The following is an 18,635-nucleotide window of genomic DNA, read 5'->3' as shown; positions in this document are numbered from 1 at the left end:
GGAACCAAAAGTTACGAACGGAATAGCGGCAAGGGATCCCTTAGAGATAGGCTTGGGACTTCTAGGCCATTTCAGGTCACTCAGGGTCAGTGTGGGCTCTCAGAAGCCTGCTTAGGATCCTGGAGATCGGTGTGGGTCACCCCAAATATTTACGTGTATGTGGTGCTTTAGGGCTTTCCGAGCCCAAGGTTGGGCCCTCAGAAGCCAATGTGGGCGGCGGGCGCTAAGAGACTATAGGCCCAGGGTGACCCTGGAGCCCTCGGATAACAGTGTGAACCATCGGGGTCTGTGTCGAATCCCTAAGGACCCTACGTAGAAACATACTGAAGCATGTGTTGCGGCCCTAGGAGGGACACGTGAGTTGTGACCCCTCAGATGCCGGCTTGGGGTTAGCAAAGTCTGTCGCCTGAAAAGTTCGGCTAAACTATCAGAAGCCAGTTATGGTTGTCATAAATTTTCGAAGGCATCCTCAAAGATTCGTGTGGCCCTTCAGAGGTCTACGTATGTATAAGGTCTTCAAAGATCCCTGTATGGGCCCTCAGAGAACATGTACACCAGTGGGACTCTCAGAGGCTGGTTTGGGCCCTCTGAAAGCTTCTTAGAGCTCAGTGGAGCTCCTTAGGAGCCTGTGTGAAAAGCAAGCGCACTTGAACGGTACTTGAGCCTGTCGCAGACATTTGACGAGAGTTGAGAAAGGCCCCGAATATTTCGTGTCACGCTTTGAACGAAAATTATGTGTCAGCACTCCAAAACTTATGAAAGTCAGCCATAAAATGTAATAAAGAACCAAATAGGAACAGGGAATGAATCACAGCATTTACATTTTCGAGTTAAGAGTCCAAGTCATGAAGATTTTGGCGACTGCAACTCCGACTCTGGTTTGAACTGCACGCTCCAACCGAGTCTGACCTCACAGGCATTCTCAGAAAGGTACCCCCATTTTTTCCCGACTCCAAAATCTCATCGGATATGTATCGGTCTCAGGGGTGCCCGGTCCGAGGTTGGGGGGGGGGCAAGCTGCCCCGCTTGCCCCCCCCCCGTGGCGACGCTAATGAAAATCTATAGACTTACTCCACAAGTAGATTGAATTTGAATTGGTTGACCAATTCAATCTTCTTGTAGCGTACCTAAGTCCATAAATTTCCATCAATACCTAGGTATCATTTTCACTTTCCACATCATGTCATTACGTCAAGTAATTTCAAGTTATGTGGTACCTACCTACCTACCTACCTACCAAGTTTCACAATAGTCAGGGGCGTCGTTTTGTATAGGCCTGGTAGGGCCCGAGCCTTAGCAATGTTTATTTGGGCCCTACCAATGTTCGCTGAGCCCTACCAATCTTTTGTCACTTATCAGTTGATAAAAAATCAAAATAAACAGATAAGCAAATATTAAATAAGCACATATGCAAGTACATAAATAAGGTTCTAGCCACAGTAGGTGCATGTAGCTGACAATGAGGTTTCACGTGTCTAGGACTCCGGTCCTTAATGGATTTTAAGAGGCTCGAAAACGCAATTGGTTATAGAGGTCCATAACTGCCTCTGAGTCCCGCATACCACGCGACCGCCCCTAATAGACCCCGATCCGTCTCCACACCAGCCGCTGGAGGCCCTACACCGACTTCGGAAGGTGCCGCGGTGCTCCAGATTAGGCCATAGGTATATTGATTTGAGTGGGTGATGCAGCCTGATTCCCCAGGGTTCAACGCCAGGTCATTACCGCATCAGACCCCGAAAACTGAAGCTCGTAACTACGAGGGGGCCAGGGGCGTTCAAAAAGTTTCGGGCCGAACAATGAAGGAGTTGGAATTTTGGCCTGCAAGGCGGTGTGTTAAATGATGTGTTATTGGGATGTCCACTTACGCAAATTAAGTAAGTGGCCATTAATTAAGTCTCTTCTGTGATTGATTCGGGCTTCTATTCGTAGCATAGTTCGCCATTCGGATAGGATGGGCGACGCCCAGAAGAGAGCAGTGATTCGTTTCATAGTAGTTAGTGAGAAAAGGCACCAAGCGTTAACCCTCGCCCTGGGCATTTTTCATAACAAGGCCTGGCAGGGGGAGGGGTCGATGCGACCCCCCCCCCTTCGCTCGTCAACTTTCCAAAACAGGGCACACAATGATGATGTGCGTCCATTCGATAAACATCGAGGAGAGGCTATAGGGAAGCTGACGTAAAGTGTGCACCTGATCCGCGACCACGCACCTGCGTACATGGGCGGGATGACGAACAGTGAAGCGATGAGCTTCGAGTTGTTGTCGCATCCACTTTTTTCTCTCCGAACCTTGCACACTCTGGTTAGTGGTTGCCACCTCTTCCCCAACATAAGAAAATTAGCAGCGGCAACCTCGCTAACAGCAGGGAGACGAAATCAGCCGTCTTGGACGTGCAGGATGGGTCCAAAACCCACTTGGTTATGGAGGCCTTGAGGGCTCTCGCGAAGCGCTGCGCGAAATGTGTTTGTCTTAACGGTGTTTATTTGAATAAATGAACTTTTTGGTCTAATGAGTCGATGCTGTATCTCTCTGCTCCTTCATGGTCGGGCCCGTAGCTTTCTGAACGCCCCTCGTACTGTCATCCTTTTATTTTGGCAAGCAGGTCTTTCTATCGTTGTGTTTCCAGTCCTCGTTAGTTGTCGAACCCTTCAATTGGCGTGGGTCTTCAAAACCGTTCCTGGCCCCGCAGCCGTCTTTTTTAGTCGGCTTGGGCCCTCAAAGCTGTTCCTGTCCCCTTTCAGCACAGCCGTCCTTTTAAGTCGATGTGGGCCTCTTTCAGAATGGCGTGCATTCCTCCGACACTATTGCCTATATAACTGCACGTTTTGTGCATGGCGTCCGGTGTGGACCCAGATTTCCAATTTTTTTGTGTTTTTTTTTTTTAGATTTCGGTTAGTCTTGTCAATGACCAGGGCGAAAAATAAGTGGCCGAAATCCGATGAGAAAGGCAGATTTGGGGGTACCCTACCTTGTAAGCCCCGTCATATATGGCAAGCCGCCGCCTTTGGGCACTACCAATCATTTTCGGAAAACGACACCCCTGGCTGCTCTAATCAATCTCTGAAAGCTTCAAGGCAATCGATCAATCGGTGTAGCTATGACGAGCATTCTTTTATTTTTTCTGAGGTGAGGTCACTTGGCGTGACCTGGTGACCTGACCTAAGGCGACCTGGGTCTGGAATTTTCACAACTTGTGCGGAAAAGATGCACAAACAGGTGTGCCAAAAACGGTGGCGCTCCGCGCCGCCGTTTTTTAGATACCTGCGAAAAACCTCAGTGGGGGGAGGGGGTGTTCAAACACCCCGTCCCAGGCCCGGCGCGGGAAAACACTGCCACCTCATAACGGAAGAATGTAAATCCATCATAACATTTCAAGTGCAGTTGGCCTTATCGCCAACGTCACAGGGAACGTGGAATCATAAATAATTTTGATAGGTAACAATCGTTTGAACATATCAGACGAGCATATGACAGAGCATATGCTGGCCTACTTAGTTCCCACTGCACAAGTATGCAAAGCCATTGGCCGGTGAGCGAAAACTATTGAAGTTAAAACTTGACCGAAAGAGGATTCTCCCCGACAGAGGATGTCATTCGGAAAAAATAAACACCGATGACGCCAAAAACCGTCTGGACAACGGAACCGAGCCCGTCTCGGACATCGTCTCCGACCTGGCTTCCAACGTCACTGAGCAGACGTCACAGAACAAGCCGCTGACGTCGGGTGACGTCATCAACTCTGTGCAGCTGCTGCCACAGATGGTGTCCGCTCAGCAGGCCCAGCTCAGCGGACAGGCCGACCAGGACAAGGAGGTCGTGAGCCAGTACGTAACGATCCGGCGGCGGCGGCAGCAGCATTCGTCGACTTAAGCTTTTAAGTGTTGAAGATGCGATCGACTTGTTGGTTCACAAGCTATTAGTTTCTGAGATATAACCGGAAATGTAAAAGTGCCAAACCTATACCGCTTAATCTCGCGAGAGCCGTACCATTGCGCAGCACTGTTAGACCGCTGGTCAGGCATTGCTGCACTTACACTATATCGCGTTCGGCGTTGTCACTGTAAATCCATTCGCACAATACAAAAGTGTAATTGACCGTCTAAAAGGAACATTTGAGATATAGTTGACGTGCCCATGGTTCCTTATTCTTGGCTCCTTGGTCTATTCCAGGTATGTAAACAATATCACCTATTTGGTGGGCGAGCTGACCCGACAGGAAGAGTCGTGGCACTCGATGCCTCGCGCCAACCGATCGCTCACCTCCTCGACGCTACAGACCAATGTGGAACAGTCGGCCTACCTGCTGGCGCCCTATCTCAACGACACACACGCAGACTTTAACTACGACACAATCCGTGAGTGTTCTGTGAACGTAACTAGGCTTGCTTCATATGTTTATTTAGCGAGTAAAGGCACAATTTTACGGGATTATAATACGACATGGCATTGGCATTGACGTCTAGTATTTGAGTTACAAGTTGCACCAGCATTATAATGCTATTCAAGCAGAATGGCAGCCTAGGCACACAATTTAGCACAGAGAGGTTTTGGCATGGTCCCGATTTTGACAACGATTTTAAACGCATTTACATAAGCGGCGTGACGTCTTCGGCAGGTGTGCGCACGGGTCGGTATACATCACTGGAAGGTAACCTCGAGTACCGCACACAGCAAGGGTCCACTGTGACGCTGCCAGACGAGGTCGGCAGGTTCAACGATAGCGGCAACACCACCATCGTCTTCGTCGAGTACGGCAACATGGACTGCCTGCTTCAGAGTCAGGAGTGCAGGTCAGGAAGCCTGGGGGATGTGATAGTGCCGGCAACATATTCTTTATGTGTCATCAAGTTACAGCACATTTATAAGATTCAATCAAACAAGGGGTGTTGCAGATAAATCCGACACTTGAGAGGCAAAATACGAAATCGGCAATGAAAGCATGAATATTGCACACACAGGCCTGGCATTTTATTCAGCACCAGTTCGAGTCATATGCTGCACTTCTACTCGATGTAACCGCCGTCGGCGGCGACGACCATCTCAAGCCGAGGGCGAAATGATTCGCACGCCTTGGCGACCGTGTCCTTGTCCGTACGGCGGCGAACTCTGCCACGATGGCGGCCTTGAGAGAGTCGACGGTATTGTGTGCGTGCTTGTTGGTCTTGGCCTCGATCACGCCCCAGAAGAAATAATCGAGGGGGTTGCAGTCAGGTGAGGAGGGCGGCCACAAGTCCGGCGACCAGTGGTGAGGGACGTTGTTGAGCAGCCACGCCTGCGTCGTCCTGGCCTTGTGCGCCGGGGCGGAGTCTTGCTGGAAGACGTTCGTTGCTGAAGAAAAATTCGTTAGTTGTGTTTTGGGGGAGGCAATTGATCATAGAGATGTAACATACTGCCCAAACTTTTCATCGTGAGCAAAGCACTCGAATAAACACGTTTTTTCCAAGTGTCGGATTTACCTGCAACGCCCTGTAGTACATAATTCCCAAGCGAAATACGCGGGTTTACCCGTACCTAAACAGCTGTCGACACCAATGACTTTTGTTTCTCAGAACGTCAGACCAATGGTATGCCCAGGAGAACTTGGAGTTTCCCGAGTTTGTCAACTCTCCGATGATCAGCGCGAGTGTCGATAACGTCTCGGTGGAGTTTAATACCTCGAGTGTCACACTCCGGTTTCAAACTCGGCTCTCGGCGAGACAGTTCAACCTCTCCAACGTGCAGTGTGTGTTCTGGAACAACTCCATCAGCCGGGTGAGCTCTACATTTTACAATGATGTGATAAATTTCAGCCTAATCTGGTATGTATGTAGTTACAGATAAAACGTTTTATAAGCATAGCTTTGTACATTGAATGTCTTGAATATTGAGCGTAGCTAAATGATTTAGTAAGATTATGACAACGACATCATCTTAGAGCTGGTTCACCGCTTCTTTTCTCTTCATTGGTGAGGAGATAGGTATTAAAGCATTGAAACAGTCTTGCCAGTAAACCATAGTTTATGCGTCTTTGCATATCATCCAGAGTGTTTGTCATTTTAGTTTTAATTAATCGCTACGCCCATTCGTACAACTGTGTGTTCTTATCTCAGTGGTCGGACAATGGGTGCCGAGTGGGTGCGGTGACCAATGACAGCGTGGAGTGTTTCTGCGACCACCTGACCAGCTTTGCCACCCTGATGGACATCAACGGCATCATCCAGGAGGGATCGGTAAGCGGCGGCCGACAGACACAGAACAGATTTCAGGCGACTGGGGCTCTAAAAAGTGTTCAGTTGCAGTGTAGGAAACGGTACGGCGTGCTTGGAAAAGTAGTTATTTTGATTTCGATAACAATAACCGCCATTGCCATTGCCGTCTTCTTCAATCCATTGAAGGAAATGAAGAACAAAACATAGAATGTTTTAACTTTTAAAAGAAACATATCCACTTGGACCCATTTACAGCTAAATGGTGAGTAAATGAGATTTAGACTTTGCATAGTACCGCAAGGCTATGTCCACATGTTTTCACAAGAGCAAAGCGCGCTGAGGCCGCCTGAATGTCTCTGTCAGCCGCTGGACCTGGTGCTGGGCTGGCTGACCACCCTCGGTTGTGTGCTGAGCCTGCTCTGCCTGGCTGCCTGCCTTCTGGTGTTCACTGCCATCCCAGCTCTCCGCCGCGACGCCTCACTGGACGGCTACCGACAGGCCATCATGAGTCAGCGGCTCGCCATCCACCGCAACCTCTGCATCTGCCTGTTCGCCGCCGAGTTCATCCTGCTCGTCGGTCAGTGGATTAGCGTGTTTTTGTGTGCGGAGGTCGGTTGGACCCCCCTTGCCGTTTGGCCCCTGATCGAGCTAGAGCTTCGCGGAAAAAACGAGCGTGTTGCCCGTGACGAGAGGAAGCCAATGATACCCAATTGGTCCTAGGTCATTGGTTGACCTTCCAGGTCAGGTCAATGACCCAAAGTCGGGAAAATCGGGACCTGTTAGAAAGTCGTGAAGTGTGGCTGCTAAGGGGTTTTTCGGGGTGCTGATCACGAATATCATGGTAGTTTTGATCACAGATGATGTCTTTAAGCATTTGGACCAGGTCGGGTCAGGTCAGGTCAGGTCAACCAGTAGGCGTCGTGACGGGTATTCGTAGTAGGTACGTGTCAACCGCCTCTGACAGCTTCGTAACATGTTACGAAGTCACCAAAACTACTTCGTAAACGTTCAAATGGTTGCTAAATTCGAATTCAGCTCCAAAACTAGCCTAGAAACATGTAAAACTCGAAAAAGTGAACCGAGGTCACCAAAGGCCAATGACCTGTCCTGACCTTCAGGTGACCTTGACACCCACCCTAATGCCCAGCCAGCAATCCCACTCCGTTCCCGATCGGGATTTTCGGACTCAGCCCGCACCACCCCGATCGGGACCGGAGTGGGACGGCATTGGGAAATGAGACACTTTGTACGGGCTGGAACGGTCCGGATATCCCAACCTACCCCGCAGGGCCGATTGGGAGATCCCGCACGTATCCGGACCGCCTTATGACGTTTTAACAAGCGCTGAACTCCGATCCCGATCGGGATTCCCCAAATCTCCCCGTACAACCGGTTCGGAAATCCCGCACGCATCCGGACCGCCTTATGGCATTTTAACAAGCGATGAACTCCGATCCCGATCGGGATGTCCCAACTCGGCCCGCACGGCCGGTTTGGGAATACCGCAGGCATCTGACATATTAACCGCAGTCTTATAACCGCAGATTGCTGTTATGCAGATGTGACCACTTTGCTTGCGCCACCGCAACCCCCTCGCCTCTTCATTATTCTCCAACTCAACCTTTATAATGCCTGCACGACAAAATGAATTACATTGGACACTGAAATATATTCACAAATTTACTGGTTGCACACAAGTCAAATTTTCACAAATTCACAGCCTGGCCAGCACATTCGTGGCGTCGGCCATCATCTTAGCGCCGCTGCAAGGCGCTGGCACAGCGGACTCACTTCCGGTGTTCACAGTCATTATAGCACGCCTGCGCCTTGTTCGTGTCGGCTCCTCTGCGGACAGTGTGTCCGTCTGCCGTCACGAGCTTCAGAGAGCCACCGCGAAACTAGACGGCTGGCATCTGGTCGGGCGGTTCACCACTGTGCGAAGAGAGCATCTGAAAATGACCAAGAGGTTATTAATCAAAGTCTGGGACACACTAAAATCACTAAGAAATAATCCACATCTGACATTTCACATCGTACCTATGCCTGGTAATTCAGGTTTCAAACCTACAATGCAACCATTAACGACACTTGACAATGAGACCAAACATCTTCTGTCCATGATAACTGATCAAACATGCGACAGCACGAGTGTAATTCACATGCCGTACAACCACAACGAACATAACAATTTCTATTACCTATAGCTTTCCCGCTCCCTACATCACGGATGAAGTGTGCACTATACTCACCCTGTTCTCAAAGACGGACTGATTTCCCTGCAACGACAACAGTTGAACCGACCGCTTGCTAGAGCCAGTTCAAAAGCAATATCCCGATGCAGTAGCTCAAAGGAGGGATCGACACTTGACCAACGCGGCAGCTAGACTGGCCGCTGCGCTCAGAGGACGCGTCTGCCTGCACGCGGCCCATCTGATTGCTTTTCCAGACTTTCTGGGCCACCGGATATGGTGCCCGAAGCGCCTTCCCAGATCGGTTGGGATAACAACGTAAATCACAAGCCTGTCTAAACATGGGATTCGATTGGGCTATCCGTACCGCGTCCCAACCGATTAAGCATGCGGTCCGGAAATCCCGAGTCGCCCCTACCGCCGGCCATCGAGGTCCGGTATCGATTGGGACAACCCAGGCCTACCCAACCCGGTAGGGACAAGTCGGGACATCCGGAGCCTATCCCGACCGTCCCCAACCGCATCCCGGACGAATTGCTGGCTGGGTGCATGGGAGCAACATCAAATCACATGTTTGAACGTTTGAAACCACGAAAAGCTTGCAAACGCGCGGCTAATGCGAGCCGACATACGCGGAATCGCGATGCCGGCCAAACGTGGTCTCGGAAAAGAGGTCACAGGTCAAAGGTCATTTGGGTCAGGGTCATGAAACTTTCAGGGTAGGTGTAAAATTGATCAATGCGAGAGTACTGAAAGTTTCGTCGCGATCGGCCGCTTTTTACGCGAGTTATTCGCGAAAAACCATGGGAGGGGGTCCATCCGACCCTCCCCCTACACATGCGAGGGTTAATTTGCTATGCTCCATGTTAACCTTCCAGGCGGTGGGGGGGGGGCATTTTTTTGCCCCCCCCCCTTTAGTTTTTTCGATATATCTCGAGAACCGCTGCGCCGATCGTCACCAAACTTTCAGTACCCTCCCGGGAGCAGCTAGCGCACATGGTGACCAAAATTTTTTTTCCAAAGGCTATGATAGGTTGGCCGCTAATGACGTCAGAGTGACGTCATTTTTGCCATTTTCGACCCAAAAAAAGGTTTCGCGGGAAGAGCTGTCAGGCCTACAGCTTTAGAGATACAGAAAAATGTTTCAGACATAAAAGGTGTGGAATAAAAGGGGCTACAAAACTGCTATTTCGGTTTTTCGAATTTGTTGGATTTTGACCCCTAAAAATCAAAAAATAGATTTTTTGAATATAATAGCCAAAAAATCCAAAAAGTTTTTTGATTTTCGAAAAAAACCGGAATATATGTGATAGCCCCTACCGCGTTCTATCTACATACCAAATTTGAGATCGATACCTCTTTTTTTGGCCAAGTTATAGCGAAAAAACTGTTCAAAATTGATGACGTCAAATTTTCAAACTCAATTTTTAGCAATTCTAGACCTCGTAGCGCAAAACAAAGACCACCATTAGACTCCCCGTGACGAGCTGCATCGAATCAATACCCATTATATGCAAAAATATCAACTTTGAAATTTGACCTTTTTTGACCTGACCTTGACCTGACCTCCACCAGAAAGTGACCTAAACCGTACCTGATGGTCTTATAACCAACACCATTGAATTGGAAATGAAAAACTGGCCATAAAACATGCATCGCATAACCTTAGTAAAGTTGGGCTCATGTTGTGACCCTTGGTGACCTTTGGTAACCTGACCTGTGACCTGACCTGGTATGACCAGTGACCTCTAATAGCAACATATGTACTAGACAACTGACGCCTTATCGCTGATTTTCGACAAAATGCGTTTTACTCGGTGTTATAGCGCTTTCCCTTGAAGCCCCGTGAACGGTGAAACATTTTATCTTTGACCTGACCTGTGACGTCATCGGTGACCCCAAGGTCATTGAAATTTGGTTTCCTTCGACAAATTTGACAGGGCTATCGAACGCCGTTTGAATTTTCCGGATCTGTCCAGTAGTTTCGGAGATACTGGGGGGAGGGGGGAAAGTGCCCCCCCCCCCCCACCGCGCGGAAGGTGGCTGGTAGGCCCACCGCCTGCCGGGTTAACAGGATCATGAATTTCCCACATCATGCTCGATCAGCACGTAATACGATCATATCCAATTAATTAAAAAAATAAACTCGTTTTCCTTATTTCAGGACTGGAACCGCACGGGAATGAAACAGGATGCGCTGTGGTCGCTGTGCTTTTGCATTTCCTTTTCTTGGCGGCCTTCGTTTGGATGTGCATCGAAGGAATTCAAATATGCATACAGTTGTATCTAGTAAGTAGTAAGTGGGCTCATTTATCACGCATGGCTCTAAACATGCATAGCTGTGTAGTGTGTAAAGTATGTACGAACAGCACCGCCAGTACTTTGTTATGACATTGAAATGATGCTCAAAATGCATTCAAAACTAACATGAACATTGAACATGGACCTGAGCTGTGGTCGCAAAACTTTCGCCGTCACTGAACTTAACACAGCCTTTAAGTGTACTACATTTAAGTGTACATGCAGTAATGCTACAAGTTTACAAATTTATTACCTTTTTATGAAAACTTTTATCAATCGTTAGAAATAGCTTCATTGTTTCATTCTAAGTCCATAATTTTGTAAGCCACCATGAGCTTATGCACTTTTAACGGTAACTTTATGAACGATTCGCGGCTTTCTCACTGCTGCTTTTGCAGTGCAGCTTGTTTTTAAGCTACTAAAACTGCTGCTCTGCCACTTGCTCAAACCATTCCGTTTCTTTCAGGGTTTAAGTGTAAAAGGCTACTACATGCGGCAATACTACATGATTGGCTACGGCGTGCCTGCAGTTATTGTCATAGTCTCTCTTTCTATCACGAAAGGGGAGGGATACGGCACAGAACTTGCGTAAGTATATCGCGAGAGACTATATAGGGCGCAGAGCAAATACGAATTTGGTACGACAATGGATAACTTTTGCGGCTCTATTGTGTAGGTACATAAATTAGGCATTAACGTTTGCGACATCTTACATTCACGAGTCACGACTAAAGGCTCAATATGTTGGCGCTACAACATAAGGAATAAGGAGTGAGAAGAATGAGAATGAGGCATAAGGAATGAGGATAAGGCTTATTCGTGTACAAAAGTTGGAAAATTATGGCAGTTATGAGTTGACCTTGTTTCAAATTAATCGTAAATCAGATATCAGAAGTTGCTAGGCCATATCAATAATGCGAAACTATATAAAATGTACTGCGCTGGTACATGAGCTAATGCCTTAGCTCTAACCAGCCGAGTGCTCCGCTGTAAGCGCAGAATTAGCTCTGACCTGAGCTAAAGAGCCTGAGACCTTGAGCTGCCATCGCTTTAAGTTCCTAGTCCTTTTCCTAGGGCCTCGAACTAACCTGTCGTGCTGGTCTAACCGTAACTACTAACCCGCTGTACATAGATGCTGGCTCAGCGTCGAGAACGGACTGATCTGGGCGTTCGCTGGTCCTGTGCTGGTGGTGCTGACGGTAAGACTCGGGACTCCGATCATTTTTCCTCAAGGGACATGCAATGTCTGATAATGCGGCATAGAGTAATAGGTATTCATTTTGCTTTAATCACTTATGCCCGTTACCTCCATATCAGTTTAACATATGTAGATATTTTATAAGATCTCTATGATCGCCTCCTTTCTTATTCATTTGGATTAGCCTGAGGCATATGAGCTCAAGGGACGTGGTGTTGCCGACTTCATAACCGTTTGTACGCAACAATGCATAATACAGTAACGTAAAAATACACTTCCCTTCTGACTTTGAATTAGCTTCGTAGACTCATGACCTCCACGCTTATTATCGAAGCTTTCTCATCCCCGTTCCTCATTTTCCGTCCGTCAGGTGAACGTTGCTGCCCTCGCTTTGGCGATGCTCCAGAGGTGCACCAAGGGCAGGAGTCACGTGACGATGCAGCCCTGGATCGGCTCGGCTTCCCTAGTTGTCAACCTGGGGCTCACATGGCTGTTTGGGTTCCTCTACTTCAATAATGGTTAGCGTCTGAGTTATGTGAATATTTTGCCGTTTCCATAGATTTAAAACATTTGTTCTTCTCTCTGTCTCTGCCTCTCTCTCTCTCTCTCTCCTCTCTCTCTCTCTCTCTCTCTCTCTCTCTCTCTCTCTCTCTCTCTCTCTCTCTCTCTCTCTCTCTCTCTCTCTCTCTCTCTCTCTCTCTCTCTCTCTCACTCTCTCTCTCTGAATTATGTATATGAAAGCCGAAACATGCATGGTGTTTATTTTCTAACAACATGTCTTTGATTCATTTTGTTTCAGGACTTTCATTCTTTGCAGTCGTCTTTACAATCTTGAACTCTCTACAAGGATTTTTCATATTCGTATTCCTTGTGCTGCTGAACGATAAGAATCGAACAGAGGCGCAGCGAGCCCTGTGGAGAGCAACGGTGCGTGATGGAGGGGAACGATTATTATTTCTAAAAAGTGTTTTTACGAGTTATTTTTATTTAGAAAAATAAATGGTTACATTGGTTGTAACCAAGATTCTTACAGATAGTTGTGACATTGGCCGATGGTTCGTTGGTGTGAGTGTGAGACACCTAACTATGTATGTCTGTTTATTTAACGATGGCGGATTGCTTTAAACGCACAAGTGAATACGGCACGAAACGAGCGGTAAGATTGAACAGAAGGCCAAAAAGTAAAATCAAGAGAAAGTTGATATTTTTATCTGGCCAGTGTTAAAGATAGGTATAGATGACTCACGTGCGCTTACTTAGCGCTCCAAGTAATCCGCCTACATAAAACAGACTATAGTTTTATCCAATTACATGCCTTGGGCGTTTACCTACCGTTGATTGATTTAGTTATTCAAATGACATGATATGTTGACTCATGAGCGCTCTTCTGTTCTCGTTCCCAGAACCGAGTGGGTATCACGGACATTGACCTGTCGGCGCGGCCGAACGTGGGCGTTCAGCGACACCGCTCCATGGATAAAGTGTCGCCGTTTCCCGACCCCAGCGAGCGAGATCAGGAGAGAGAGGAGCGGCCGGGCAGACTCGACAGGGCCGGTGACATGGTGCTGCGCGTGGTAACACGGATCAGAGGTGAGGAAGGATGAGCTGCAGACACTGCAGCGTGTCCATCAGCCCCACGAATACCTACTGGAGTAGCGTTATTCAAGAGTCAATTGTGTATATTACCACGTAGGCACGTATAGGTTATGTGCATATGAAAATTGATCGAATGATTGGCTGTGCGACGATTTCAACGTCGTTTAGCCGCAGGCAGTTGTACTAAAACATTCTTCAAATTGTAACTTAAAGGTCAGTCAACCACGATCCATGTTTGTGAATTTGATAATGAAAATAATACAACGTAGGTAATTAAGTAGCTACCAGCATGTCAGCTCCTCCTTAACCATATCAATAATGGTTCACAGCGGATGTCAGTCGCTATTCGCTGAAACGGGTCCACGAGGAAGACAATGCGACTCCGTCGCCTGGCGACCACGAGACTCTGCGTAAACTCGAGTCCACGGACCCCGCCGTCGTGGGACGAGGAGGCTGGTAGAACTCGGCTAGTAGAACTCGGAGGCTGGTAGAACACGGAGGAGGCTGGTAGAACTCGGCTACTGTGGCTGGCTGAATCCCGCTGGAGTCATCAGTGCTCAGAATGGATATAATCACAGTCACCGAAGTGAATATACTGAGAGTTAGGTGTAGTATCGAGAGATGTGAGACATGCGTGTTCTTTTTATAGACAATTGCGGTCTTCTTTGAGGCATGGTATTGTTTGGATAGGTGTCAGCTAGTATCTGTCAGCATTTTATCATGGCAGAACTTTGTAACCAATGAAATGATTTACTTACCTGACATCAAACATGCATTACACTAGCATATCACCAGACACCAATGTTAATTGTGTATGCTGTCAGTGGCGGATCCAGGGGGAGGGGGGGCAAAATGGGCATTCCCCCCAAACGGCATAATTTTAACATTACGCCTATGGACGATGCATGGAAAGAATCGATAAATTGTTATGGTTTGCCCCCCCCCCCAAAAAAAAAAACTGAGCTGGATCCGCCCCTGTATGCTGTATGCTAGTCGGTGGTATTGGGTATACTTATAGGCATATATGAAGGTTGTATGTGAATGTAATATGTGACCGAAAAAAAAATATTCAACAGTACTGCATACCTGAGCGATGCTCTTTATAATTTTCAGCTTCAATGCTCAACGATTGCTTCATGTTAGCGTTGCTGTTCAGACTTAAGCATGAGTTATTATCCATAAAAGTTCGTTAGTTCATGATGCGGCTAAAAATTATGAAAAGTTTTAGCTGTTGAAACTGTTCCAATATTCTCTTATTTCTCTTCGTTTGTGTATTGTGTATACCAGTGTGCCGTTGTGTACAGTCGTGTACAGGTTGATGATCCCCTACTCTTTATCCACCGGGTTCCTATGGCTCAGCATTGGCAGCAGCCGCCTGGTACCGGTAGGCTGTGCCGCATGACCCGAGAGTGAAGCGGCACAGTCTACCCACGCCGTTTGACATCGGCTCGGGTCGCCGGGTGGATCGCTTTGTAGACCAGCTGTCGCGTCAGACCAGCGCGGGGGGAGGAGCTCGTCTCGGTGGTTGGCGTGGGCTGGCGAGTGGTGTGGGGCGTGTTGGTGGACCATGGGGGCTGGGCGGGTGTGTGTGGTCACTTGCTGCATTGCACATTTTGCGTCGCTTAACAATTGCATTCCTGTTTTTGCTAAGCACAATGCACGGAAGACCCAGCGAATATAATTTACTTGTGCATTGTGCAAAACGTGATTTGGCACGGTATCGAGGCAACCATAGGTCTTGTGCCACATATATGCATGATATTTATATGAAAATGGTAGATTGATCGGATTGATCCTGGATGTCAATTCGTATGCTAAATGTCGACACGTATTAAATGAACGAATGAATGAATCAATCAATCAATCGACAATCGACATGTAGATATAAAACCGTATAAATGGCTCGCAACCACTAAAATCAAACCAGATCCTAACTCGGAAAAGTAGCCGGAGCCCCGATGAGGCTCGAACCGGGACTCCACGTTGAAAGTTTTGCCAATGATCCATCATCATTCCACCAAGCTAGAGCGACCGGCACCCGCAACCACAAAAACATTGATTGACTTTGCTGCCGACCTCCCGGCCCCGCCGCCCGCCCGGCCAGACTTTGCCCCGATCACCATCCGGTGTAGCTCAGCGTAGGAGTGCTAGACTGTCAAACTGACCGGTAGTGAGAGGCCCGGTTCGAGGCGCTTCGCGTGCTGGATGTTTATTTCTATGTCCGAGGCTATGCGATTAGTCCACTTTTCAGAAAGATTATTTGGTGACAGGTCTGTTTTCTTTCTTTGCTGCAATTTATGAGGAGACCGTATGGACCCTTACCTGTCCTTCCGCACCCCACTTGGGAGATGGGTGTTTGAACCCCCCTGGGTTTTGTGAATATCTCTAAAGCGAATTTTTGGAGGGTGGATTACGATCGGTTCTATGCGACAAGTGACCACACACACCCAGCCCCAGGTCCGCTCACTCCCTCCCCACATCACCCCCGTCCCACACCACACTCCAGCCCGCCTCATCCGCCGAGCCGAGCCAAATAGACAGGCCTGACCTTTACCCCCCCCCTCCCCCCAGCCGCTGTAACGCAGCGTCCAGTCAAATCGCTCTACCAGGCGACCCGAGCCGGTGTCATACAGTGTGGGTAGGCTGTGCCGCTTCACTCTCGGGTCATGCGGCACAGCCTACCGGTACCAGGCGGCTGCTGCCAATGCTGAGCCATAGGAACCCGGTGGATAAAGAGTAGCGGACCATCAACCTGTACACGACTGTACGTCTCGCTTCCTATGAGGTAAGGTATATGATCAGATATGCATAGATAAATTTATAGTTACAACAGGATTGTGAATTGTGATGCATTAACACTTTAGGTAAGACAAATAAGAAGAGTTTCCTGCATAGCAGCTTTCGATAGTTTTTACATTAAATGCTGCTGTATATGAGGATCTAAATTTTAAACATTGCCGATGTCCGTGTCACATTGACTTGATGCCGTGCAAGGTGACTGGAACCTTATTGTTGAAGCATGAACTTAAAATAATTTCGAATACAGCAATGTTAAAGGCTAAGTTGAAGCTGAGAAGTGACTTCATCTCTCACCGGGTGCAATATAAGCATTCAGTGTCAAACGCATGAAGCAGCATCTCAAGCATATAGGCTAATGAGCCCGTCAGATGGTGGCAATGAAGCTGGCTGCCATTGAACATGATTCGATCTTATTTGATCTGGCAAGAAGTATCATTAATCAGACGAGCTGGTACTTGCACAGCGACTTGTACTCTGGCATGCCGTCCTTGACGACGTAGTCGATCCACTCTGCTTCCCCGGCCAGCGCCGCCACGCAGAGGTGCTTGCTGGGATCTTTGTCGGGCTTCTGCACGGGCGACTGACGCCAGTGGGAGAAGCTGACCGAGCTGCCGTCCAGCAGCCACCGGAACTGGTAGCTGCCGCTGGCCGCAGCCGTGTGCTCCAGTCCAATAAAGGCGCTGGAGCGGGACAGCACTGACTTGACATACTGGTTCTCCTCCGCTGACTGTATGGACGCCAGCTCGGCCCCCGACCGCGCGCTGCGACACAGAGCCTTGCTGGCCTCCCAGCCCATTCTGTCAGGATAGAGCCGGAAACAGGCGTCGCCGAGCCGGGTCCAGTCCGTGTCGCAGCTGAGCGGGGCGGCCTCTGTGGTGGTCGGAACAGTGGTAGTCGTTGGGGGCGCCGTTGGGCTAGTCGTTGTAGTTTCCTCCCCCTCCGCAGCGGCCAGGAGCTGGCACGGACCGGCACCGGGGGTGGAGAGGCGAGCCACGGCCCGGCAGTCGGACCGCAGAGCGCAGAGCAGACCGCACTGGACGCGGCTGCCGGCCGTGAGGGTGGCCAGAGTGGTGCGGTTGTGGTCGCCCCAGGGAAGCATCGGCATCAGCCGGCCGGAGCCGCGGACTGATGGTAGCTCCAGCAGCACCAGTGCCAGCGCCAGCAGGAGGGGATGTCGCAGCGCCGTGGCAGGCATGCTAGTGGGGATATTTGGAGGTGGGGGCTGAAGATCGGTCCGGCAGCGGGGACGGACCGTGTCGAACCGAACAGTGCGACAATCGTGCCGCTACTGAGCTGGGCCTGGCACTGCTGGGTAAGGAAGTGTGAGCCACCCACCCGCGCCCCAGCCCCACGCGACGCTGGGGAACGCTGTAAGGCGGGGCAGCGGGGACCGGCATTGTTAGGTACCGTAGTCAACCGTTTGGTCGGCAAGGCCTCAGGTAATAGCAGCAATATCATGACACCGCACGGGGGAGCAATAAATGAGAACAAGCTCTCAAATCAAGTTTTTTTAAGAAGATTGGTAGCGTTGTAATGTTCAGTGAAACCTTATGAAGCGTGTGGGATAAAAACATCCTTTGTAAAAGCTCATAGGTGATTACTTTTGCAAGAAGGCACGCTTCGTCCAACGAATGCTTCGTTGTCCCTCATAACTGTTTGAGACCGAATTTCGCAGGCACACGTAGCGGGCCAGCGGCCACGCAAATAGACTGCATATCCGTGACTCACAAATTGAATTGGGTCGCGACCTAAGCCAGTCAACCATTGGGTACGCTGTAGAATATATAGTAAACCGCGAGTAGGTAGAATAAATCTTTTAAATGCCGAGCCGATAGGCGAGACGTTTTCAATATTTTTGTACCGAGCGGTTTAATACTTTTATCCCAAACCGCCGATATCTTTCCGGCGCTCAACGCGGGCCCCGCTGGGGGTTGGATTTCCATGCCCTGCTGGGGGGGGGGGGGGTGTTTGAACACCCCCTTCTAACTCGGCTCCTGGGCCACATAGCGATACGCGGAAGGCGGCGTTGCAAAGAGCGCCAAAAATAATGACGAAGCTACTGCGGTCACGTATTTGGTCAGGTCAAAGGTCAGGTCATCAGAAGTCATTGAAGGCAAAATTTCGCCGATTTTCAGGTCAAATGTCGACAATTTCCAAGAAGCCAACCATCACACATGAACCAATGGAGCTCAACAGCGTTGCGGAAAAGCGCATTCGATAGCCCTATTAACGCCCTTTCTGAGTAATTCTCTCATATTTGACCTAACGTCAACGGTTTTGCCTGCAGGGGGCAAAAACTGTCAAAAAAGCTTATTTTTAAAAACAGTTTTTCTGCAATAACTTTTGACTCAAGCGTTGCACGA

The 18,635-nt window shown here is 48.9% G+C and overlaps 1 protein-coding gene across 1 annotated transcript; it reads left to right on the top strand.

Annotated features, from left to right (window-relative positions):
- Positions 1-3,591: 3,591 nt before the first annotated feature.
- LOC122365962 (adhesion G protein-coupled receptor L3-like) lies at positions 3,592-14,563 on the top strand. The gene is made up of 13 exons (XM_043337653.1): positions 3,592-3,825; positions 4,172-4,356; positions 4,617-4,791; positions 5,551-5,752; positions 6,091-6,210; positions 6,553-6,766; positions 10,543-10,667; positions 11,146-11,267; positions 11,812-11,878; positions 12,248-12,395; positions 12,677-12,804; positions 13,281-13,467; positions 13,803-14,563. The coding sequence occupies exons 1-13, from the start codon at positions 3,761-3,763 to the stop codon at positions 13,931-13,933; spliced, it is 1,869 nt and encodes a 622-aa protein (XP_043193588.1). The 5' UTR covers positions 3,592-3,760; the 3' UTR covers positions 13,934-14,563.
- The last annotated feature ends 4,072 nt before the right edge of the window (positions 14,564-18,635 follow it).

The sequence above is a fragment of the Amphibalanus amphitrite genome, unplaced genomic scaffold (genome assembly GCF_019059575.1).
Source record: "Amphibalanus amphitrite isolate SeventyFive unplaced genomic scaffold, NRLGWU_Aamphi_draft 000775F_arrow, whole genome shotgun sequence".
NCBI classification, from domain to species: domain Eukaryota; kingdom Metazoa; phylum Arthropoda; class Thecostraca; order Balanomorpha; family Balanidae; genus Amphibalanus; species Amphibalanus amphitrite.
Note: the sequence above shows the minus strand (reverse complement) of the source record. Positions and strands in the feature narration are given on the sequence as shown.